Source organism: Elephas maximus, chromosome 10 (assembly GCF_024166365.1).
Source record: "Elephas maximus indicus isolate mEleMax1 chromosome 10, mEleMax1 primary haplotype, whole genome shotgun sequence".
NCBI classification, from domain to species: Eukaryota; Metazoa; Chordata; class Mammalia; order Proboscidea; family Elephantidae; genus Elephas; species Elephas maximus.
In genome coordinates, this window is record NC_064828.1 from 82,268,660 (window position 1) to 82,294,278 (window position 25,619).

At 43.7% G+C, this 25,619-nt stretch overlaps 1 protein-coding gene across 1 annotated transcript; it reads right to left on the reverse strand.

Moving 5' to 3' along the window:
- Positions 1 to 1,843: 1,843 nt before the first annotated feature.
- On the reverse strand, positions 1,844 to 24,468 carry SLC10A1 (solute carrier family 10 member 1). Its single transcript, XM_049898388.1, is given in 6 exon segments — positions 1,844 to 1,950; positions 3,823 to 3,899; positions 3,901 to 4,011; positions 6,495 to 6,673; positions 15,606 to 15,816; positions 24,113 to 24,468. Coding segments are annotated over 6 exon segments (1,041 nt in total).
- Between the last annotated feature and the right edge of the window lie 1,151 nt (positions 24,469 to 25,619).

Consider the following 25,619-nt stretch of genomic DNA (forward strand, 5'->3'; position numbering starts at 1 on the left):
TTATTTTGACGTTTTATCAGTGGTGGTTTACCATTTTTTTTCTGAGTTTTTTCCTTTACCCCTAAATAATACCAAAGACTTGCTACTTCTGGTACAAATGCTTGTTATATAGTGAGGGAGTTAAGAATTCCTTCCATGGGAAAAACGGCAGATTGTGTTATGTTCCAAAAGGAATGGGTTGGGTGTTTGAATTCACAGATCAGCCTGGATATTCACATCTGGGACCTGTATAAATCGGGAGGTGGATGAATCTAATCCCAAGGAAAGTTCCAGGACTAACTTGTGTAGGACATGACACAATCTCTGTTTTCTGTATATTACTTTTATCTAATTGCTCTAAGGATAGTTTAGGGGTAATACATCTTAAGTTCAGCCCTTGTTGGGTGCTGTCTAATTGATTGTCACTCAGTGACCTCATGTGACAACTGTCCCATCAGGTCCTCTTGGCTGTAATCTTTACAGAAGCAGATCGCCAGGGGTTTCTCCCAGGGTCACTGGGTGGGTTTAAACCATCAACCTTTTCGTTAGCAGCTGAGTACTTAACTGTTGTCCCACCAAGGCTGCTTGGTTCATCTCTGCCTTCGTCAAAAAACTAGTTAAGCTTTTTTTTTTAAACTTTGATCTAATTAACCAAGTTTCCTGGCAGATGATCTCAGCTAGTTATTGAACATGAACAGATACATAAATATGGGTATAATATGCAAATGTAGGTGGTAGGTCTTTTAACAAATTTGCGTTTTTTTAAGAGTATTGATGACCCAAATCGGCAATTCTTAAACTTTTAGTGGTGTTGGGAGTACTTGGTAGTCAGTCACATGTGCCAAATTGATGTCATGCATAATTTGTTTTGGTTTCAGTTGTACCTAATCATACTAAGTACACAATCACAAGTATCAGCATGGTCAGCTCTTTAAACATGTTAGTATTAATTGTTCATTGATTTTTCACTTAACTCGTTTGCATGTGAGTGATGTCAAAATGTTTAAATTGGAGGAAATTTGAGAATTTAGCTAATTTAGTGTTGGGAAACCACTTGTTTATCAATAGCTGTACTCTGAGTTTTGGGGGAGCTGGTAGAAACCACTGATATCTAATGAACTGATGAATAGATTATTAGTAAAATAACATTCTGTTGTAGATCTTGTTTTCTGGCTTCTTCTATGGTACTGGGATTGTATTCTCCAAAAATTCCATTTCATTTCGTTATCTGAGAGCAGCTCAGGTTTGTTGCCCAGTGAGTAGTTATTTTGAGTTGTCGTGAGTTGTCTCTTTGGCATTTTTTTCTTGTCCTATTTGGTGATGTTCTTAGAAGATTTTAATTCCAGTAGTGAAGCCAGAAGGGAAGGAATGGGGTCTGAATTTTTTAGGTTAGGTATGACTTCTGAAGTCTGCTAATCCTACAGTATTCTTGAGCATTTGTTTCACTTACAGGTTCCAGTATTTGGAATAGGATTTGGGTATTCGATCTTAGGGTAAGCAAGAGTCCATTTATTGATTGGTTCAGAAATTGAATGCCTATTTGCTAATCAGGCACAGTTGTGGAGAGATCCAGGGACAAAAAGCAGATTTGGTTCCTGCCTTCATAGGGTTTACAGTCTGTCACTGTAGTCTCTTTTTTTTTTTTTTCTTTTTAAAAACATGTCAAAATCTAAGCTGGGGTAGATGAGGCTTCCGGTGTAGACATCCACTCTGTCCTCAAGGCCAAGGCTTGATGATTCTGAGGGGTTCTGCTGAAGGAATGTGTTATTCAGACAAGATGAGTTAAGATCATTGCTGTTCTCTGTAGAATATCACTGATTTTCTGAATTGCCCTCTAACCAGATCCAGGCCACTGTGAGGAGGGCTAGGCTGTGCAAATGGAGCATTCTTCCCCTTTGTAGGTGCTGTTTCCCAGAGCTGCTGGATTTGTTTCTTCAGTTGTGGCAGCTGTGTAGATCATTTTTGTTTTATCTGTAAAGGTACAAAAGATGAAGGGAGCGTAGGGAGAAAACGTTGACACAAGCTTGCTCAATCTGGAAGATAAAAGAATACCAGTTCACCCCTAGGTGTGTGCTGAGGTGTGTGTGTGTGTGTATATATATAGCTTTTACTGTCTGTCCTTCCATGATTTAAACTGAGGAAGAGTTTATTTTTCCAACTTCCCTAGAGGTAAGACTAGTAATAAAAGGCCTAATAAGAGTATTAAGGCTTTATCAACCCATCTAAACTTTATTGTACATAAAGAATGGAGGAAATGTGTTTGTGTAAGCAAGGATGACGGATGTGTTCTGGGCGCAAGGAGGGGCCAGAGAGAAAGCTTGAGAGGGGAGTATTCCCAAGGGTGAACTCCCTCTTTGGGTTTGATTATGTTTGGTCTACCCCCTGAGGAGCTGTGACGACAGGAGTCAGGTTCCACCTTTCCAGTTCTCCCCTTTCTGTACCATCATGTGGTAGAAGCGTTCAGGGATCAAAAGCACAAAAATTTTTTGTGACAGTCTTCAGTCTGAGCAAAGATGTTTAGGAGTCCTTATAACCCATTAGTCCCAAAGAAATAGCTGCTTTAGCTTGGTTTTGCAGCTGGTTCCCCCTAGTCTTCTGATACGCATCGTGAGGGAAGTTCTTTTTCTGTCCTGAGAGCATGAGGACTCAGTATCTGCCCCTTGGGTGCATTAAGATTTCAAACCTGGGAAGCTTCTCTCTTTTTCGGGGGGTGGGGGGGCTTCATGGGGCACCAAGTCTGAGCTGCTCTCAGGCAAGCATCAGACTAGGTTTTTTCCCCACAACTCCACTGTACTTTTAAACCAAAGCAGCTAAAATGGTTCTGGAATGTAGTCAGCCATTTATGGTTTATTTTTAGCTGCTTGACCAAGGTTTTTCCTAATGGTAAAGGGGGAAGAGACTGCATTTGCTACTACAAGATACTGAATGCCTCTAGGAGAAGTTGTACCTTCCTCCTAGAGTGTAAATCACAGTCCCCAGGGACTAGAAAGGGTTTTGAAGGGACCATTAAGAGCATGGGAAATAAGGGGCAGTTGAAGGATTTGGTTACGTGACTAGGAAGGATATGATGGTGTTCTATTAGAGTTAAAAACTGTGTACTGAAATGTGTTACCAAGTAAGGTGGTATTTACTGGATTTGAAAAAAAACTATTTGGAGTTAAGGTACCCATTGAGGAAGGGACTCTGGGCTTTCTTGGGGTTTGATAATATTTTGAAGATAATGAAATACTCTGAGCACCTTATAAAAAGGTGCCATCAGCTAGGAAGTTACTCAGAAATCACTTTATTATGTGATAATGACTTCAACAGGCTTGTGCTTAATGGTTTATAGTGTAACCAGAATTTAAGAAGTCAGTTTGAATCTGGGTTATTAGGCCTCATTGTTTTAGTATTGTTTCCCCTCATGGCAATGCCAGTGGTGCTGGGAGTCTGACCTGGTTCCAGGATATGAGAACCTGGTCCTGAAGGGCACAGAAGCTTCCCCAACTTTTGTGGATAGGGGCCTTTCACATAACTAATCATAACTCAAAACTAATATTCAAGGCAGTTCTCTGCTGTTCCTCATGCTGAACCCTATCGCCACTTAGACAAAGTGGTCAAAATTGCCGAAGTCCCATGAGGCAAACTCCACCCACAGTTTGGTTCTCCCAGCTAGAAGGCAGAGATGGAGGCAGTTAATGGAAGTAGCCTTGGCTGTTTGAGGCCCCTTGAGTAATTCTTGATGCTATCTGGTTTCTAGTGATTTCATAGGAGTCACTTATCCAAACAGTCCATGCCGGAGGCTTGCTGGCAAGAGCAGGTCCAACGTGGAAGCAGAACTCAAGGGGATGATTTAATACTCACCCTTGGGAGGCTTGGTTTTCTGATAGCACCGAAAGATGGCAATGAAGAGAAGTCCTTCTCCAATCTGGAAAATCATGGAGAGGAAAGAAGAAAAGTGGTCCAATAACTTCAGGAGGAAAGGTCACGTTGAGGATGGTGGAGCAGAGTTTATTTTGGCAACCAGTCTCCATGCTCACAGTGCGTCTGCACCTGTGCAAGTGAAAAAACCAGCCTCATGTACCATCAGAAAAGATGTGAGGGTGCAACTTTACTTGCTTTTCCCCTCCCTCCCAGAGACTAGGAGCTGCATGGGAAGAGAATGTAAACCAGGTGTGTGGAAGGCATGTGGGTTCAAGAAAATCCAGGTTGCCCCATCTGTTAAAAACACTAGTTATGTGAGAATGGTGACTAGTAGATTAACATCAGAATTTTTGTGAGATTTTTGAGTAGGTCGGGAATGTATGTTTTGTCTACTATTGTAGGATTGCCATATTAAAATCTGGAGAAATGTCTGCCTGGTGAGGGATAGAAGTGAAGCAGTATTCAGTGGTTATGTCAGTCGTACATGGGGGACAATTATCTGAAGTGTTCAGGACCTTTTCCTGTCCCAAATGTTTCTGGCTTGGACACCATTAACCCCTATATGCATGATGACTTAAAAAAAAAAAGGACTGGAGTCAGCTCCATTTTTGGAAAACATTCTGTTGATTATGCTTTACATTTTATGCTTTGAGGAATGGGATGTTTACGTTTAGTGAATACACATTTAATTCTTTGCATTGAAATTCAGTGTGTTAAAATACTTGTTACCCACTTGAAAACCAAGAACCATGAGTGAGCATACTGTGATGACATTGGTGGTGTGACCATCTGTGGCAATCTGCGTTACCCTCTCTGATGAAAATCCACATCACTGAGTTGTCACTGGCAGATTCTTGGCTCACTGCGTCACCATGTGTTACATATATAAAATGCCCTCGAGTCGATTCTGACTCATAGCAACCCTATAGGTAATTTGGTATCTATTATGTTTGTGTGGTTTTAAAAATAGATGATGATTATTTATTTATTTTAAATAATTTTTATTGTGCTTTAAGTGAAAGTTTACAAATCAAGTCAGTCTGTCACATACAAGCTTATATACACCTTACTACATAACTCCCATTTACTCTCCCCCATAATGAGTCAGCCCGCTCCCTTCTTCCAGTCTCTCCTTTCGTGACCATTTTGCCAGTTTCTAACCCTCTCTACCCTCCCATCTCCCCTCCAGACAGGAGATGCCAACACAGTCTCAAGTGTCCACCTGATACAAGTAGCTCACTCTTCATCAGCATCTCTCTCCAGCCCATTGTCCAGTCCCTTCATTGTCTGATGAGTAGTCTTCGGGAATGGTTTCTGTCCTGGGCCAACAGAAGGTTTGGGGACCATGACCGCAGGGATTCTTCTAGTCTCAGTCAGACCATTAGGTCTGGTCTTTTTATGAGAATTTGGGGTCTGCATCCCACTGTTCTCCTGCTCCCTCAGGAGTTCTCTGTTGTGTTCCCTGTCAGGGCAGTCATTGGTTGTGGCCGGGCACCATCTAGTTCTTTTGGTCTCAGGATGATGTAAGTCTCTAGTTCATGTGGCCCTTTCTGTCTCGGGCTCATAGTTTTCGTGTGACCTTGGTGTTCTTCATTCTCCTTTGATCCAGATGGGTTGAGACCAATTGATGCATCTTAGATGGTCGCTTGTTAGCATTTAAGACCCCAGACACCACACTTCAAAGTGGGATGCAGAATGTTTTCATAACAGAGTTTATTATGCCAATTTACTTAGAAGACCCGTTAAGCCATAGTCCCCAAACCCCCGCCCTTGCTCCGCTGACCTTCGAAGCATTCAGTTTATCCCAGAAACTTCTTTCCTTTTGGTCCAGTCCAGTATATTGTCCTTCCCTTTACCTAAAGTAGTTCTTATCTGCTAACTAATCAGTAAATAACCCTCTCCCACCCTCCCTCCCTCCCCCGTCTCGTAACCACAAAAGAATGTGTTCTCAGTTTATACTAAAAAATAGATGATTATTTTTGCTTAGACTGCTGGGTAAGTATTTGTTTACTGTGGCAGAAAAGAGGAAAAGTCCCTGAAATGTGGTACTGCTCTGTTTAGACAGGATACCTGACGTTCCCACACCATGCTCGCAAATGGACTCTTCCCCTAAAGTGGCGGTTGTGTTTGTGAACTGAGTTAGATTATAGCAGAGTTCCACAGCTTCAGCTCTTGAGTGCCATTAGAAGAGCTGACTGTCACTCAGTGAGGACCAAAGTCTATGCAGAGAAGGAAAATTGGAAAAGCGAGAGGCCTATTCTCAATACCTGTCAATAACGTGAAGCCGCCCCAGTGCCATTAACTACCAGGGAATTGGGTGGGAGAAGACGGAATCTGTGGCTCTGGAGGGCAGTACTTTGCGGGTAGCTCTTACTGTTTGGATGATTAGATGCCCTTGTTCTCTGGTTTTGTGTTAATGTTTCTACCCCCTTCAGTACATTCCCTCCCCAGTATTTCTCACAGTCCGAAGTTCCTTGTTTAATTGGCACATTTGAACATATTGCTAAGAAAATACCTCCCCCACATCTCAGATTCCTAGCTCCTATCTTTTTCCTGAGGGACTAGCAGAAGAATGAGCCTTAGGGAATAGTGGGACCTAAAGTGATACTTACTGTTCATTGAGGCGGAAGAGGACAGAGAGAATGTAGCCCATCAGGAAGCCGATAAAAGGCATCAGGGAGGAGGTGGCCAGCAAGTGTGGTGTCATGACGAACATGATGCTTTTGCCCACGTTGATGGCAGCGAGGACTGAGATGACCACAGTAAACAAAAGCAGGAAGATCATCCCTCCCTGGGAAGGAGGGCAAGAAGATGCAAGTAGGAGGGTGGTGGAGATAGGTGGAAACATTTTAACTTCTTAAAAATTCGGTATTTGAAGTGGAAGGAAATATGAAAGACCTTTATGTTCCATCTTTTCCAGATTTCTTACTGGTAGGTAGGAAGCTTCTTGGCAGCAGAGACCTTTTTAACATTTTTATTACTAAAAACTCAGCTAAGCATAGCTCTGGAAAGCAGGTTTTTAGTGAAGTGCTGTGTTCCTCTTGTAAATGAAAAATTCTTTAAAAGTCATCTCTGGAGCTTGTATACACACTCGTACAAGACTGCCATTGCTCAAAATGTCTTGTAACTCATTAAAGATTATTAGAACCTGTCACACTGTCTCAAATACCTCTGTTGTGGGTAGGAGCTTCATCCATTTGAGATGAGTTTGGCTTCTGGAAATTGCCAAAAGTCATTTGAAGTGAAGCTGGTGAAGAAGGTGGATGAGCAAGCCAGGTAATACAGTTTTAGACCCACAATGATGTGTAACTGTAAAGGGACACACCACCTTAAGCGATCTGCAAATTGGATATGAAAGAAAGTCCCAAAAGAAGTTTCAGAAATGTCTTTGGGTGATAATAGCATCTTTGGAGAGAGTCCACCCTACCCCAGGTAACCTGCTTTGGAGGCAGCATTTATTGGGAGCAATGATACGCTTTCACTTGTTTTATTTTAAAATTAGTTGCATCTTATTTGGCATTTAAAATTTTCAGTAGGTAGATTTATGATGAAAATTATAATGCTAAGATTTTTCATAAGAATGCCAGCTCTCAAAGTGTACTTCCATGTCTGTATTTTAGAGAATGACACTCTCCAAGTTGATGAACATGTATGCATACACTAGAAGTTCTTTGACCCTGTCATCGTCTGAGTAAAGAAGCGTATAGCAAGCTTTTCTCAAGCTTACCTTGTTATTTCATAATGGTTGTGTGTGTTGGTTCAGTTTCTAGTTTATTCATGTATGTAGCATTTTAGTAACTTTTATTGTGGTAAAATACCATAAAATTTGCCATTTTAACCATTTTGAAGTGTACAGTTCAGTGGCATGAATTACATTCACAAAGTTGTGGCTTTTAAACAATTACTTAAATTGCTGAAATTCCAGCCGCACAGCTTTGCGTTTCCATGCTTATAATCCAGGCTGCACCTGACGTGATCAGTAAAACATCACCTGTACTGACTAGGGGTGCTATCCCAGGACAGGCAGGACTTTCACAGGTCCCATCAATAGCCAATGCTCAAGTTCTGTTGAAACACTTCATATTAACTGGTGGGCTACCCTGTTTGCCCTTGCATTTTGAATGGATTTCTCCTTTTAGATTTCTGCCTTTTGGACTTATCCTCTACCCAGTGACGAATAGTTTTTACCCCATCAACAGAGTAATATAACTTAAGGGGCATTGGGCTACAGGAATTGTCCATGAAACCAGAAGCCATCCTCTTCTGTATGGGTGTTCACTCTCCAAGCCTCACTCTCTTCCCGTTCTTGCGGGTGAAGGAGTGGTTATGAGCACAGACTGTGGTGTAACCCAGGTATGCATGCTTGCTCTGCCAGTCTCTAGCAGTATCATCTTTGGCAAGTCTCTGAATCTGAGATTCCACCTCCTTAAGTAAAATGAAGAGAATAATATAACACTAAGTAGAGTCGACCTTAACGATGTGGATGGAGTAAAGCTTTCGGGACCTTCATTTGCTGATGTGGCATGACTCAAAATGAGAAGAAACAGCTGCAAACATCCGTTAATAATCGGAACCTGGAATGTACGAAGTATGAATCTAGGAAAATTGGAAATCGTCAAAAATGAAATGGAACACATAAACATCGATATTCTAGGCATTAGTGAGCTGAAATGGACTGGTATTGGCCATTTTGAATCGGACAATCATATAGTCTGCTATGCTGGTAATGACAACTCGCAGAGGAATGGTGTTGCATTCATCATCAAAAAGAACGTTTCCAGATCTATCCTGAAGTACAACGCTGTCAGTGATAGGATAATATCCATACGCCTACAAGGAAGACCAGTTAATACGACTATTATTCAAATATATGCACCAAACACTAGGCCCAAAGATGAAGAAATAGAAGATTTTTATCAACTGCTGCAGTCTGAAATTGATCGAACATGAGATCAAGATGCATTGATAATTACTGGCGATTGGAATGCAAAAGTTGGAAACAAAGAAGAAGGACCAGTAGTTGGAAAATATGGCCTTGATGATAGAAACAATGCCGGAGATTGAATGACAGAATTTTGCAAGACCAACGATTTCTTCATTGCAAATACCTTCTTTCAGCAACATAGATGCCGACTATACACATGGACCTTGCCAGATGGAACACACAGAAATCAAATTGACTACATCTGTGGAAAGAGACGATGGAAAAGCTCAATACCATCAGTCAGAACAAGCCCAGGGGCCGACTGTGGAACAGACCATCAATTGCTCATATGCAAGTTCAAGCTGAAACTGAAGAAAATCAGAGCAAGTCCACGAGAGTCAAAATATGACCTTGAATATATCCCACCTGAATTTAGAGATCATCTCAAGAACAGATTTGACGCACTGAACACTAGTGACCGAAGACCAGAGGAGTTGTGGAGTGACATCAAGGACATCAACCATGAAGAAAGCAAGAGGTCACTGAAAAGACAGGAAAGAAAGAGAAGTCCAAGATGGGTGTCAGAAGAGACTCTGAAACTTGCTCTTGAGCATCGAGCAGCTAAAGCAAAAGGAAGAATTCATGAAGTAAAAGAACTGAACAGAAGATTTCAAAGGGCCTCTAGAGAAGACAAAATAAAGTATTACAATGACATGTGCAAAGAGCTGGAGATGGAAAACCAAAAGGGGAGAACACGCTCAGCACTTCTCAAGCTGAAAGAACTGAAGAAAAAATTCAAGCCTCGACTTGCAGTAGTGAAGGATTCCATGGGGAAAATATTAAACGGCACAGGAAGCATCAAAAGAAGATGGAAGGAATACACAGAGTCATTATACCAAAAAGAATTAGTCGATATTCAACCATTTCAAGAGGTGGCATATGATCAGGAACCGATGGTACTGAAGGAAGAAGTCCAAGCTGCTGAAGGCATTGGCGAAAAACAAGGCTCCAGGAATTGATGGAATATCAATTGAGATGTTTCAACAAACAGATGCAGCGCTGGAGGGCTCACTCGTCTATGCCAAGAAATATGGAAGACAGCTTCCTGGCCAACTGATTGGAAGAGATCCATATTTATGCCTATTCCCAAGAAAGGTGATCCAACTGAATGTGGAAATTGTCGAACAATATTATTAATATCACACGCAAGCAAAATTTTGCTGAAGATCATTCAAAAACGGCTGCAACAGTATATTGACAGGGAAATTCCAGAAATTCAGGCTGGTTTCAGAAGAGGATGTGGAACCAGGGATATCATTGCTGATATCAGGTGGATCCTGGCTGAAAGCAGAGAATACCAGAAGGATGTTTACTTAATTATGCAAAGGCATTCGACTGTGTGGATCATAACAAACTATGGATAACACTGTGAAGAATGGGAATTCCAGAAAACTTAATTGTGTTCATGAGGAACCTTTACATAGATCAAGAGGCAGTTGTTCGGACAGAACAAGGGGATACTGATTGGTTTAAAGTCAAGAAAGGTGTGTGGCAGGGTTGTATTCTTCCACCATACATGTTTAATCTGCATGCTGAACAAATAAACCGAGAAGCTGGACTCTATGAAGAAGAATGGGGCATCAGGACTGGAGGAAGACTCATTAACAACCTGCGTTATGCAGATGACACAACCTTGCTTGCTGAAAGTGAAGAGGACTTGAAGCACTTGCTAATGAAGATCAAAGACCACAGCCTTCAGTATGGATTACACCTCAACATAAAGAAAACAAAAATCCTCACAACTGGACCAATGAGCAACATCATGATAAATGGAGAAAAGATTGAAGCTGTCAAGGATTTCATTTTACTTGGATCCACAATCAACAGCCACGGAAGCAGCAGTCAAGAAATCAAAAGACGCATTGCATTGGGCAAATCGGCTGCAAAGGACCTCTTCAAAGTGTTGAAGAGCAAAGATGTCACCCTGAAGACTAAGGTGTGCCTGGCCCAAGCCATGGTATTTTCAATCACATCATATGCATGTGAAAGCTGGACAATGAATAAGGAAGACCGAAGAAGAGTTGACGCCTTTGAATTGTGGCGTTGGTGAAGAATATTGAATACACCATGGACTGCCAAAAGAACGAACAAATCTGTCTTAGAAGAAGTACAGCCAGGATGCTTCTTAGAGGCAAGGATGTCAAGACTGCGTCTTACATACTTTGGACGTGTTGTCAGGAGGGATCAGTCCCTGTAGAAGGACATCATGCTTGGCAGAGTGCTGGGTCAGCGGAAAAGAGGAAGACCTTGAACGAGGTGGATTGACGCAGTGGCTGGAACGATGGGCTCAAGCATAACAACAATTGTAAGGATGGCTCAGGACCGGGCAGTGTTTCGTTCTGTTGTGCATAGGGTCGCTATGAGTCGGAACTGAGTCGACGGCACGTAACAACAACAACAAGTGGTTTTGAGGATTAAGTGAAGCAACGCATATAAAAATTTTGGCACAGGGTCTGGCATAGAGGAAGCACTAAATTGTAGCTCCTATTGTAAGTAAAAGAGAGGATCTTAACATCCTAAAGTTTCCTGCTGTTCTCACGTGTGGAAATCTCAAGTCCACAACTTCCCGCAGAGGCAAGTGTCCCTGGGTAGTTGCTTCATGAATCACCATGTTTTGTACCATCTAACTTAACTGCCCTGGTCACAGCTGATTGGGGTGAGTGCCCACTCATCAGCTTGCTAGTGGTCAAAGAGATAACCTGGCCCAAATTCTGCCCACGAGGGTGGTCTACAGAGGTTGATGAGTGGTCAAACCAAGCAGATCCTCTCATTTAGGGAGTCTGCAGAATTACAGAGAGGGAAGCAATAGCAGGGACATGTGCTGAAAGACCAAGCCTGAGAGCAGCAGAAGCCACGAGTTAGCAGAAGCTATGAGGCAAAGGAGAACGAGTTCATCAGTAGCAGCAGCGGCTATGGGAAAGGCATAGGTACGGTGGTTGAGTCAGTGGACTCGTGGAACATATTATTAGAGTGGCAGGTGGCCTGCGGTGAACGTGGCTCCTGGACCTCGTTACCAGGTTCGTCAACCGTCTGACCATATAGCCTCTGCTTAAACCCTTGCATGGGTAAGTCAAAGTGTTAAGTTGCCTTTCAAAATGGGGCATTCCTGAAATTGTACCTCTACATTTCTAACTGTGACCTTTCACTAGGGAATGCAACTCGTTAAGCAGACTTTGTGCAGATACCTTCTGCTATGAGCCAGCTCTTAGGGGTTATTTTGGTCTGAAAAGTTCTAGGAAGGTTAAGTGTACCAAGAAGCTGGGGCCATTTTTTCCTCATTTTTCAGCTTGGCACTCACTGTATTTTATGGGATAGGGAGGTGAAGGATGTGTACCACCCTCAAAGAACCATAAAAATAAGGAAACCTTAGCCTTTGCACCTTGACCCACGTGTTTGTCTGCATCCTCACAGGAGTGATTCCAGCTTGGGAGTGTTAGGACAAGTTGGATCTGTTGGCCTTATTGTTTAAACCTGGAGGTGTAGCCAGGGCCTAAGTGGGTCCAAGGAACGCCTGCGATTTGCAGATTACCTTTCAGATGCAGTCCCTTGTCATTGATGCCTGTCTTTCTGGCCCAGGTATTTCCTAGCTCTTAATGTTCTCTGGGGTTATTTTGACTCCATTTTCATTGTGCAATTGAGTGGTGGAAAGGGCAACAGAACAGGAACGGGAGGCTGATTGATAATCCTGGCTCTGCCGGCAACTTCTCTGGACTTCAGTTATTCTGTTATTCTATAAGGCAGGAGACTGGACTTTATCTTGAAGGCCTTTCCAGCTTTAAGATCAGATTCTACTTTCTGCATCCTCAAAAGAACATTTTTTAAAATTAATTTTTTAAAATTGCGCTTTAGATGAAAGTTTACCTCACAAAAAGAACATTTTTAATTAAAGTTATTCTGAGGTTAAAAGGTGTATGTTCTAATATCAGTTGTCACTAGCAGTGTGACCTTGAGGTTCTGGCCCTCAGTTTTCTCACCTATAAAATGGGGGCAGTGCATTAAATGACTCTGTGGTAACTTCAAATGTTCATTTTTTAAATTCTTATATCCCCCCAAACTATCTTGAATAAATGAAATGATGGAAACAAACAACACTATTTGTTTTCCTGTTGATGTATGGAAGACACAGGTAGCAGGAGACAGGGCTTGTTCTTCATTCCTTTATTTCTTTATTCCCAGGCATTAGCTTTGTGAAGGGCATTGTGATAGGTGCTGGGGATTCATTAGTTATTCAAAGACCCAGCCTTGGGACCTTCCTGAGGAACTTGCAGGTGAGTGGGGACTAAAAATGAACAGTTAATTATAATACAGTGTGATAAGTGTTACAAGAGGCAGGTGCTCATATGGGAGCACATAGGACAAGCATCCTTCCCTGGCTTGAGGAATTACGGAAGGCTTCCTGGAGGAAGTGCTATTTGTTTTGAGCCTTGAAGGGTGAGTTCAGTGAAATGTGAGTGAAGTGGGAGCTGGGAGGGGAGTGTTCCAGAAGGAAAGAAAGGCATGTGCAAAGAGAAAAAAGCTGAGACTGCAGAGGAGACCTAAAGTCAGATCAAAAAAGGTGTGAGGAGCCACATGAAGGAGTTTTAACTCTGTCCTGGAGGGGAGTAAGAAACCTATGAGGGCTTTAAGCAGTGGAGTGACATGGTACAATTTGTATTTTATACCTCCACTCTCAGGTTAAAACAGCCAGGGAGCCCAGTTAGAAGGTTATTGCAGTTTTCTAGTGAGAGAGGACGGTGGCCTGAATGAAGACAGTGGAGAGGAATGGATGGATTCAAGTGATGGAAGGTAGAATTGACAGTTGCTCATAGATGAGTGTGAGGGGGCAAGAAGAGGAATGTTGACTGACCTTCAAGTTTCTGGCTCAGGCAGTTGGGCGGATACAGTGCCATTCACTGACAAGATCACATGGGGAGGAGATGACTGTAATTTAAGACATACTGAGTTTTAAATGCCTGAGTTATATTCAGGTAGAAAGGTCTGGCAGTTAATAAAATGATTTGCAGTTAAAGAACTCAGGAGTAAAGATACTGTTCTGGAAGTCATCTGGTCGTAGATGGTATTTGCAGACCTGAGATGGACCAGATCTTGGGACGGGGAGATCCTGGGCAAGGGGAAGTCTGGTAAGGAAAGCAGAAGGCTTGGACTGAATCCAGAGAAGTAGCAGCTTTCAGCAGAGGTACACACAAGGGAGTCTAAAAAGAACTGCCAGAGAGGTGGTAGGAAAGCAGGAGAGCTCCGAGTCACCGAAACTGAGGAAGAAGGCTTTTGAGAATGAAGCCATGGTCAATCATGTCAAAGGCTGCTACAAGGTCAAGGAAGAATTGAGAAACGTCCATTGGATTTGTTGAGGACGGTAGAGCAGGTGGTCATCAAGATGCTAGGTGGAAGGGAGACGTTGGAGGGAAGAGAGGAATTCAATGATCTAAAACTGTTGAGGGCTTGCTCGTGAGAGTGGTTTGGTGACAGTGTGGTGGAAATGGAAGGTGTAGTATGTGTGTGTGTTTTTCTGAAGCCTGGCTAGGTGTTAGCTGGAATGGGAAATGGGAACCTGGTGAGGATTTTTTTTTTTTAAGGTAGGAGAAACGTGAACCTGAGTCAGTGCTGATTGTGAAGAGCCTGCCCATATACCCAAAATCAAACCCAGTGCCGTCGAGTCGATTCTGACTCATGGCGACCCTATAGGACAGAGTAGAACTGGCCCATAGTAGGGACGTTTAAAACATGTGAGTGAGGGGAGGGGCCGCAGGTCCAAAGCTGCTGTCAAGTCCCCAAGCAGCACACCCTCAGGATGTCAGGGTACTAAGTTCTTACTGAGGACCAGGACAAAGCCTTGGCCCTGGGGTTTTGGAGGATGAACAGTGAGCCAGAGGGGAGACTGGAAGGGACTGAGCTCCAAGGTCACAAAAGTTGGTAGAGAGACCGGGGCAGCACTCTAAGTCTGTGGATCTTTGCTTCTTCTGAGGACAAGGTATGGCATGATGCCCTGTCTATGACCACGGTGTCCCCCAAACTCTCTGTGGCCTCACCCACTTCGCTCCCTCCTGTGCCTCTCCTGAAATTGTGGGAACACCTACACCTCTTTTTCTCTCCTGGTCTCTTCCCCGCTAGCTTCTTGTCAGGTCGGTCAAGTTTGCCCTTGGGCAACTAGGGTCACATAACAATGTGTGCATAAGTTTTTGGATGAGAAACTGACCTGAATTGTAAACTTTCACTTAAAGCACAATAAAAAAAAATTTGCCCTTGGTACTCCTCTGAACTTCTCTATTGGGCCTCATCTCCAGGCTTACCAAATCCTACCCTTTATGTTCTGGCGTAAAAGCCCCTTCCCCTCCAAGAAGCCTTCATTGACCACCCTGGCCCTCACTAATCTCATCTCCATGCATTCTGCCAGTACCTGATTGTACTCTTCAGTTTCTGCAAATCAGTTTAAAGTCTTTGAAGACAGTGATTCCTCAGTGTCTAGCATAAAACTTAGCATCTAGTAGGTGCTTAATACAAGTTTAATTTTATTACCAGCATAGTGAATATAGTTTATAATTGTGTCTGTAGTGGTTTTTCAAATTTTTCCACCTAACTTTTCTAAAGTATTTCCAGGTACTACTTAAAATCCCATGAAGTAGATGTAGTAGTAGCAATAATAGTCTTTTTTTTTTTTTTTAAACAGGAATGAATTTGAAAAAACCTGAGTGGCTTGCCTCAAGCCACACCCTGAGATGATGGTGGACCCCCAGGTTCTTACCTTGATGACATAGCGCACATATTGTGGCTGCTTGGCCTTGAGGAAGATCCCTATGCTGCAGGGAATGAGAATCAGGACCAGTGAGACCGCAATGCCTCCATAGGGCACCTTGTCCTTCAGGTCCCCATCATAGATCCCTGTGGAATAGATGTACAAGAGGAGGGGCATCATGCCCAGGGCAAGGAAGGTAGAGCAGGTGGTCATCACAACGCTGGGTAGGAGACATAGGAAGAGCAAAGAGAGAGCCCATTAATACAGACTATTTTGATGAGTGCCAGCTTTGTGCCAGGCACTGAGCTAAGAGCTTTACGTGCTCCATATAACTGAAGTGACATGCTTCATTTCCTTTTTTTTTTTTAAATATCATTTAGGTTTTTTTCCTTTAAAATTTATTTTGTTGAAAATATACACAGCAAAACACACACAATTCAATAGTTTCTACATGTGCAACTTAGTGACATTGATTACATTCTTCAAGTTGTGTAATCATTCTCACCCACTTTTTCTGAGTTGTTCTTCCCTCATTCACATAAACTCACTGCCTCCTAAGGATCCCATCTGATCTTCTGAATTGCTGTTGTCAATTTGATCCCATATAGATAGTTCTTAAAAGAGCATAATTCTCAAGGTAGACCTTTTTTCCACTAGTTATGATAAACTATTACTCTCTTTAAGAAGACTTCAAGGGATATGTTTGGTTCAAGGTTCAAAGATTATCTTAGGGCAATAGTTTCAGGGGTTCATCCACCCTCCATGGCTCCAGAAATTCTAGAGTCCATGAAAATTTGAAATTCTGTTCTACATTTTCCCTCTTTTGATCAGGATTCTTTTTATGGAATCTTTGATCAAAATGTTTAGTAATGGTAACCCGGCACCATCCAATTCTTCTGGTCTCAGAGCAAAGGAGGCAGTTGTTCATAGAGGCAATTAGCCACACATTCCATTCTCTCCTCCTGTTCCTGACTCTCCTTCCTCTATTGTTCCAGGTGAATAGAGACCAACTGTTGCGACTTAGACGGGCGCTCACAACCTTTTAAGACCCCAGGCACTACGCATCGAACTAGGAGGTAGAACAGAGGCACTAAATACATTACTAGGCCAATTAACTGGGATGACCCATGAAACCATGACCCTAACCCTCCAAACCGGGGAACCAAATACCATTTTTTGTACATACGTTTGGTGTTTGGTTGTATATAAGCAGGCTCAACAGCTACTCTTTTTTTTTTTGTCATTGTTGTAAATGTATCTATCACACAACTTTTTAAAAAAATTTATTGTGCTTTAAGTGAAGGTTTACAAATCAAGTCTGTCTTTCATACACAAACGTACACACCTTGCTATATACTCCTAGCTGCTCTCCCCCTAATGAGACAGCACACTCCTCTTCACCCTGTATTCCCCATGTCCATTCAACCAGCTCCTGTCCCGCTCTGCCTTCTCATCTCACCTCCAGACAGGAGCTGCCCCCACATAGTCTCATGTGTCTTCTTGGGCCAAGAAGCTCACTCCTCACCAGTATCATTTTCTGTCTTATAGTCCAGTCTAATCCCTGTCTAAAGAGTTGGCTTCGGAACTATGACTTCTGGGGTCCCTGTAGTCTCAGTCAGACCATTAAGTCTGGTCTTTTTATAAGAATTTGAGGTCTGTACCCCACTGTTCTCCTGCTCCATCAGGGATTCTTTGTTGTGTTCTCTGTCAGGACAGTCATTGTTGGTAGGCAGGCATCTACCACATGACTTTGGCCAATTCAACTTTTTATTATTTTTTTTATTGACAGCAATTACAATAATCAACTGTGCAACCCTACCCTTAATCAATGTGATTTTTCCATCACTGTTAACCCCTCTTTTCCCCTTCCCTCCTACCACTAATAAACTTTGTTCTCTATACATTTGCTTTTTTTTGTCTTTTTGTATAAGTAAGTTCATAAAATATTTGTCCTTTTGTGATTGGCTTATTTCACTCAGCATAATGTCTTCAAGCTCTACCCATACTGTAGCATGTATCAAGACTTCATTTCTCCTACTGGCTGAATAGTATATTCCATTGTATGTATGTATGTACCAAATTTTGTTTATCCATTCATCTGTTGATGGGCATTTAGGTTGTTTCTACCTTTCAGCTATTCTGAATACTGCTGCAATGAACATCGGTGTACAAGGCTCTTTTTGAATCTCTGCTTTCAAGTCTTTTGAGTGTATACCTAGGCATGGAGACACTGGGCCATATGGTAGTTCTATTTTTAGTTTTTTGAAGAACAGCAGCACCGTTTTCCCCAGTGGGTGTACTATTTTGCATTCCCACCAGCAATGGGTTAGGGTTCCAATTTCCCCATGTCCTCACCAACATTTGTTATTTTCTATTTTTTAAATCTTAGCCATTCCAGTGGGAGTGAAATGGTTTTTCATTATGGTTTTGATATGCATCTCTCTGATGGGTAATGATGCTGAGTATCTTTTCATGTGTTTGGTGGCCATTTGCATGTCCTTTTTGTTGAAATGTCTATTCAAGCCTTTTGCTCATTTTATAATTGAGTTATTTGTCTTTTTTTTGTTAAGTTTTCAAAGTTTTATATATATTTTGGTTATTAGATTCTTGTCAGATGTATGGTTTCTAAAAATGTTCTCCCAGTCAGTAGCTTATCTTTTCAAATTTTGGGTGAAGTCTTTGATGAAGAAAAAATTTTAATTTTCATGTGGCCACATGTATTTATTTTGTGTTTTGCTGTTTCTGCTTTTGATATTATATTAGATAAGCCATGTTGAAGGCTAGGCCTGACAGCATTGACCCTGCTTCTAAGAATTTGGTAGTTCTTCTGGCACAGCGGTTAAGAGCCATCAAGTCAATTCTGACTAACAGTGTCCGTATAGGACAAAGTAGATCTGCTCATGGGGTTTCCAAGGAGGGGCTGGTGAATTTGAATTGCCGACCTTTTGGTTAGCAGCCATAGTTCTTAATCACTGCCCCATCATGGCTCCATATGAAGAATATTGAATATACCATGAACTGCCAAAAGAACCAACAAATCTATGTTGGCAGAAGTACAACCAGAATGCTCCTTAGAAGCAAGGATGGCGAGACTACGTCTCATGTACTTTGGACATGTTATCAGGAGGGATCAGTCCCTGAAGAAGGACTCCATGCTTGGTAAAGTAGAGGGTCTGCGAAAAAGAGGAAGACCCTCAAGGACATGGATTGACACAACGGCCGCAACAATGGGCTCAAGCATAATAATGATTGTGAGGATGGCACAGGATTGGGCAGTGTTTTCTTCCATTGTACATGGGGTCACTATGAGTCAGAACTGACTCGACGGCACCTAACAATAGCAACATACTATATATACATTATATATATAAAACATTATATATAAAATATATATATAAAACATATATATGTAAAACCCATTGCCTTCAAGCTGATTCCAACTCATAGTGACTCTGAAGGGCAAAGTAGAACTGCCCCATAGGGTTTCCAAGGCTGTAATCCTCATGCAAGCAGACTGCCACACCTGTCTTCCATGGAGTCACTGGTGGTTTGAGCCACGGACTTTTTGATTATTAAATCACACAGAACAATAATGTATCTTGGTTATGAATATATACATAAAATAAAAATTATAGTATAATTAAGTGCTCAGCTGCTAACTGAAAGTTTGGCGGTTTGAACCCACCAGCTGCTGTAGGAAAGAAATGACCTGTCAGTCTGCTCCTGTAAAGATTACAATCTAGGAAACCATACGGAGCAGTTCTATGAGCGGTTGCTATGAGTCAGAATCAACTCAACAGCACGCAACAGTAACAACCACAGTAATAGCGTAAAAGGATCTATGGAAATGCTAAACACCACATTCCAGTAGAAGGGTGGGAATGAGATGGAGGAGCTCAGATAGGGGCCTCAGTGGTAGCTATTGATCTCCACTTAGGTGAGAAGCCACACACATCTTTGTGCTTTTTTTGGTGTCCTTGAGAAGAGGGGTCATGTTTACTTTGGCTTGGTGCATCAGGAGTTTTGGAATTTGGTCTAGCACTTGGTGTGCCTTGCCTTGTCTGCTCAGAAAGGTGGTGGGTGGGAACGCTGCTCCTAGACCTCCAGGAACCTTCTCATGCCCAGGTGACACCTGCCTCCCTGACTTGGAGCACCCTGTGGTCCAGGGTATGCCGGGGGCTAGTCAGGGACACTCATCTTGGAATTTGCTGGTATTTGCGACTATTGTGATTCTCAGGTTGCCCTGAGAGGTAGGAGTGGGAGGTGACTTTTCCAGACTCTAGTTCTGGAGATTGGAACCTGCTCCATAGTAACATTGAGGGCCTGGTTGCCACTCGGGGCAAAATGGTCAGGGAAAGGGGGTTTTATTTTTCCTTCCTGCTAAGTTCTCAGAGCAGTACACAGACCCTGCTGTGGCCTTCTGTATGACCTGTTGGCATCTCTCTGGTGAAAGTGAAAAACTTATGCAAACCTGGGGCTTCTGTCTCATCCTGGTTAGGCTCCTTAAGTCATGCAGAGGAGACCTGTTGGAATCCTTGGTTGTGTCTCTTTTCCCCTAGCTATTGGTTCTGGTCTCTGATGTGGGACTGGTTGGGGGAGCAAAGGAGCTTGAGGGGCATCAAGGGCAGTAAAGGATGTCAATTATTTCCCTTCCGGCACTCCCTCTTCTGTCCTTACCAGTCCAGGCTCGCTTCAATGTTGAGGGCATTTTCTCCTGCCTGTGGATCACCTGCATTTTTTGGAGCTTGTCTAGTGATATCCTTGAAGAAGTAGCTGCCATGTCTGGCTGCCTTGGCATGTTCACCTGGTGGCTTAGCCTCCTGGGACTATACCCAGACTGACTGTGATGGCTGGCTGACCCTAGACTCCCTCCATCTGAGAGGCAGAACAATGTTGAGAGGAGAGCCTTAGGTTCTAGAGATACTTACCACTGCACTCTGGGAAATCTTTGGCAAGTCTCTGGACTTCAGCATCCTCCTCGGTAAAATGGAATAGGTGTCTTATAATTCCTCTCCACTCTAAGTGGGAAAGAGTATAGAGCTGTGCTTCATGAGAAGTCTTAAACTGATAGACTTTGAGCCTCATGTGGCCCTTCAACACATTTTGTCTGGCTTCACCAAACGAAAAAACCAAACTCATTGCCTTTGAGTAGATTCTGACTCAGGGCAGCCTCGTGTGTGACAGAGCAGAACTGCTCCATAGGGTTTTCTTGGCTGTAATCTTTATAGAAGCAGATCTCCAGACCTTCCTTTTGTGGTGCCGCTGGGTTAGCAGTTGTTTAGTTAGTAGTTGAGAGCAAGCCATTTGAACCATCCAGGGATCTCTTGGCTTACATAGCGTTTGTAAAATTTTTGAATAAAAATTGGAGATTCTATCTCTCTTGAACAACAGAAAGCCCTGGCAACTCCCATAGGACACCAGTTGCTGAGATGAGAGTGTCTGCCCTGTTTCCAGGGGCCGTGCTGTCTAGGTGGGCCATCAGCCTCCAGCCACCTCACTATGTGCACGCCTACCCTGAAGATTTTTGAGTAAATGCACAGGCGCTGGAGCCACCCAGACCTTGGAAAAATTTATTAACTTCAAACCCACCAGTCTGCCCCGGTAAAGATTACAGCCTTGAAAACCCTATAGGGCAGTTCTACTCTGTTCTATAAGGGTGGCTATGAGTTAGAATTGACTGGACAGCAATGGATTTGGCTTTTTTTGGTTAAGGCTCAGACACTTCCTCTCTAAAACGAAGGTAGTTATAGGATGTTTATGAGGATTAAATGTACTTATCCAGGTAAGATGTTCTGTACAGTGACAGGCTCTTATTCATTATCAGTATCGTTATCATTATTACAACACATGTAGCAAGTTGTCCCAGATGAACTCAAATAGGAATTCAAAGTCTGGCGGCACATACTGGTAGATGATGAAATCCGAGCTCTGCCTATGAGGTCTTTGTGCATGGGGGATCTATTTGGGGAAAGGGGCTTTATAGCAGGAGGTGGCCTTGACCAACAGAGCATTATCTCCTGCAGAGCCTTGGGAGCAGTGATGATCCCAAGGTGAGTGGACAAAGTGGTGATCAGGAGACCATGCAGAATCATGCTCCTGAGTCACTGGGTGCTCCACCCCAGTGGGCAGTATTGGAGAAACCTCGTTAGCATCCACTGGCTGATGAGGCTGTGATAGCTGGTCGCTCACACTTAAAAGACTCTCCCATTGTCCTTTACTCTGTCCCACCCTGCTCTGCTTCTTCTACAGATCACCTTCCACTGACACCTGACTTCCTGCTTCCTTCCTTTGACATTGTTTTTAGTTGTTGTCCAGTTGGTTCCAACTCATGGCGAAGTTATGTATAGTAGAATGAAACTTTGCCCAGCCTACACCAGTATTAAAGTGCAGTTAGAGCTTTTCATGACATAGAGGCTGCGACAAGCCTTGTCCACAAGGCCAGATAAAAGACCTAGGGTTTGCTTTGCAGCAAGAAGGATTTGGATTAGATAAACTGAAAAAAAAAAAAAAAACAAAAACCTGTTGCCATCGAGTCGATTCTGATTCTTGGCAGCCCCATTGTTACAGGGTAGAACTGTTCCATACGGTATTCTTGGCTATAATCTTTTACAGAAGCAGATTGCCAGGACTTCCTTCTGAGGTGTTGCTGGGTGAGTTCGAACCGCCAACATCTAGGTTAATAGTAGAGTACAAAGCATTTGTGCTACCCAGGGGGCTTTGGATTAGATAGCAGGAAGGATATCCTGATAGTGAGGTGGTTGAACATTGAAATATGTTCCTGTGGGAGACTGTACAAGCCAAGTTCCGTCTTTGTGCTTCCCTTCCCATTGACTACCTCACACAACTGTTGCCATGGAGTTACTCCGACTCACGATGACCCATGTGTGTCGGAGTAGAACTGTGCCCCATAAGGTTTTCAGTGGCTGATTTTTCAGAAGTAGATTGCCAGGCCTTTCTTCTGAGGCACCTCTGGGTAGACTCAAACCTCTAGACTTTTGGTTAGGAACTGAGTGCATTAACTATTTGCACCACCCAGGGACTCCATCCACTACCTCAGTGAGGGTTAAATCATATGGGTAGAAAACCTGAGGCTTCTCAGATTCTGGGTTCTGGTGAACCAAAACTCTCATTCTTTCACTGAAAAATTGGCCCAGCCTTCACTTTGCATCACCAGTTAGTTGGTTTTCTTAGTAAAATTCAACTAGGGACAGAGTGCTGACAGATATAAGCTGGCAAACTCTCTGATGGCATTTCAGTGAATAGCATCGAATAGCATCTTCACTCAACACCAAACCAGAGGGAACTGGCATGAAACATGAGGCTTAGATGAAAGCTTCCACCAGTGAGTTTTATTCAGCCTCAGCACAGGCTGCTGCTGGAATTGGAGAAATATCTGAAATATCCCCCTCTGGGAGGTTTTCAAAACAAGAGAGCCCCACCAGCTTGGAAGGATGGAGTTCAACCAGTCCATGGATGCTGGCCATGGAGCAAGCCCTCACCGACTTCTGCTCCTAATGCTTTAGGCGGGGCATGCTGCTGGTCTTCGCCTTACTAGTGTGTCTGAGGTGAGGACCCCGGATACCCTGGGCTGGTGCTGGGGAAATTCCTGGATCTACTAGATTGTACCTTCGTTTGGAAGTATCCCTGCATCAGCTGGGAGGATGGGGAGGATAAGAGGCACACATCCCTGATGCCTGAATAATTTGGAGGATTTTTGGAAATTCTTCCTTTGCTCTGCAGACATCTGAGTGTCAGAATCGACTTGATGACATCAGACTTGGGTTTTTTTTGTTTTTTGATTATCTTATCCAAATCCTTCCTGCTGCAAAGCAAGTCCTACGTCTTTTATCTGGCCGGTGGACAAAGCTTGTTGAAGGTGCTCATTTGGTTCAAAGCAACCTTGATTTCCCTGGAGAGGCTTGGAACCATTCTGTATCCCCTTTCAGATCTGGCCTCAAAGCAGACAACTTGCCCATAATCATGGGCTGGTATAGTGCTCCAGAGGAGTCCCCAGGTGGCACGAACAGTTATGTGCTCAACTATTAAGCATTCAAACCCACCAAAGGGTGCCTCAGCAGAAATACCTGGTGATCTGCTTACAAAAGGTTACAGTACTGAAGCCCTATGGAGCAGTTCTGCTCTGTACACATAAGGTTGCCATGAGTTGGAATCGACTCAACAGCAGCTGGGGACAACAACACAGTGCCCTGGAGTCCACTTCGGTTTAAATCTGCAATCCTTGAAGGCAATCTTTTTGCCTCACTAGAGACACCTCTGGGTATAAGGGTGTCTCCAGATCAGCTTGACTCCTTTGGCTTGATGCTTAAACCAAGATGCACCCCAGCACCTGCCTCCCCCCAATAAATGCCAGCCACCCCTTGCCCTAGCACTCTTGCGGGGTTCGGCCAGCCCCCATTCACTCTCTCTCCTGGCTTAGCCCAGTTCTTCCCCTTGATTATGACGTCTCCAACACTGCTCCTGTCCCCAGGTTGCTCCCTTGTCATCCCCAGTCCTACCTGAGGTTCATGTCCCCCTTCACCGCCAGACTGAAGATGTTGGACAGGTTGCCCCCCGGCGAGCAGCCGCAGATCAGGATGGCCAGCATCTCCACGTTGTTCAGCTTGAAGAGCTTGCCCAGCCCAAAGGCAGTGAGGGGCATGAGGCCATACTGTGCCACCAGGGCGACGACCAGCCCCTTAAGCTTCCAGAAGTGCACTTTGATCTTGCTGACCTCCATGGTGCAGGCCAGTGAGATCATGATGATGAACAGCATAAGCACCAGGCGGACGCTCAGCGCCAGGTCAGAGAGCCGCTTACCGAAGTTGGGAGGTAGGCTGAAATTGAGAGGGGTGGACATGTTGGGGGTCTCCATCCTCCTGTATGATAGTGGATGGCTGAGGGGTCCAGCGCAGCCCTTGTTCAACTGCTGACTCCCTTCCTACCCAGTCCTTGCTGGGTGCCTTCTGCTATCGCCTTCCAGAGCAGAGAGTGTCAGGGTAAAACATAGCTCTGGGTAAACAGAAGGATCAGGCAATTGGCTGAGCCAGTTTTATTTTCTCTGGCTGAGACCCCAAAAGAGAAGAAGCCCAGGGCTTCATCTGCCTAGCCTTCCCTATCTCTTTTGATCTCCCCAACCCCTGCTGCCCCCCTGGGTGCCACTCACACTCTTATCAACTTGTGCTTCTGGGACAAGAGAGCTTTTTTTCTCCCCTTCACCCTCCACTGAGCACACGTCCCAGCATTCTATTTCTGGGGACAAAGGCAGGGCCCACACCAACCCAGCTTACCCCTGATGTCTTAGTTCCCCGGTCTGGGGAAGGTGCCTACTCCAGACCCAGGGAGGAGGTCACCATTTTGCCCTCAAAACCCATGAGAGTGAAATAATCAAGGGGAAGTGTTACCTTTTGTTCCTGGACATAGGTAGTGCCTTAGTCATCTAGTGCTGCTGTAACGGAAATACCACAAGTGGGTGGCTTTAACAAAGAGAAATTTATTTTCTCACAGTCTAGTGGGCTAGAAGTCCAAATTCACGGTGTCACCTCCAGGAGAAGGCTTTCTCTGTCGGCTTTGGAGGAAGGTCCTTGTCATCAATCTTCCCCTGGACTAGGAGCTTCTCTGCGCAGGAACCCTGGGTCCAAAGGATGTGCTCTGCTCCCGGCGCTGCTTTTTTGGTGATATGAGGTCCCCAACACTCTGCTTGCTTCCCTTTCCTTTTATCTCTTTTAAGATAAAAGGTAGTGCAGGCCATACCCCAGGGAAACTCCATTTACATTGGATCAAGGATGTGACATGGTAAGGGTGTTCCATCCCACCCTAATCCTCTTTAACCACAGGCAGAGATCATGGTTTGTAACAGATAGGAAAATCACAAAATGGAGGACAACCACACAATACTGGAAATCATGGCCTAACCAAGTTGACACATATTTTTTGGGAACATGATTCAATCCATGACAGTAGCATATCCCAAGGGATGTGGGGCAGGGTAGGAACAGGAAGTGGTGGTCCAGGAGGGGATGTGCC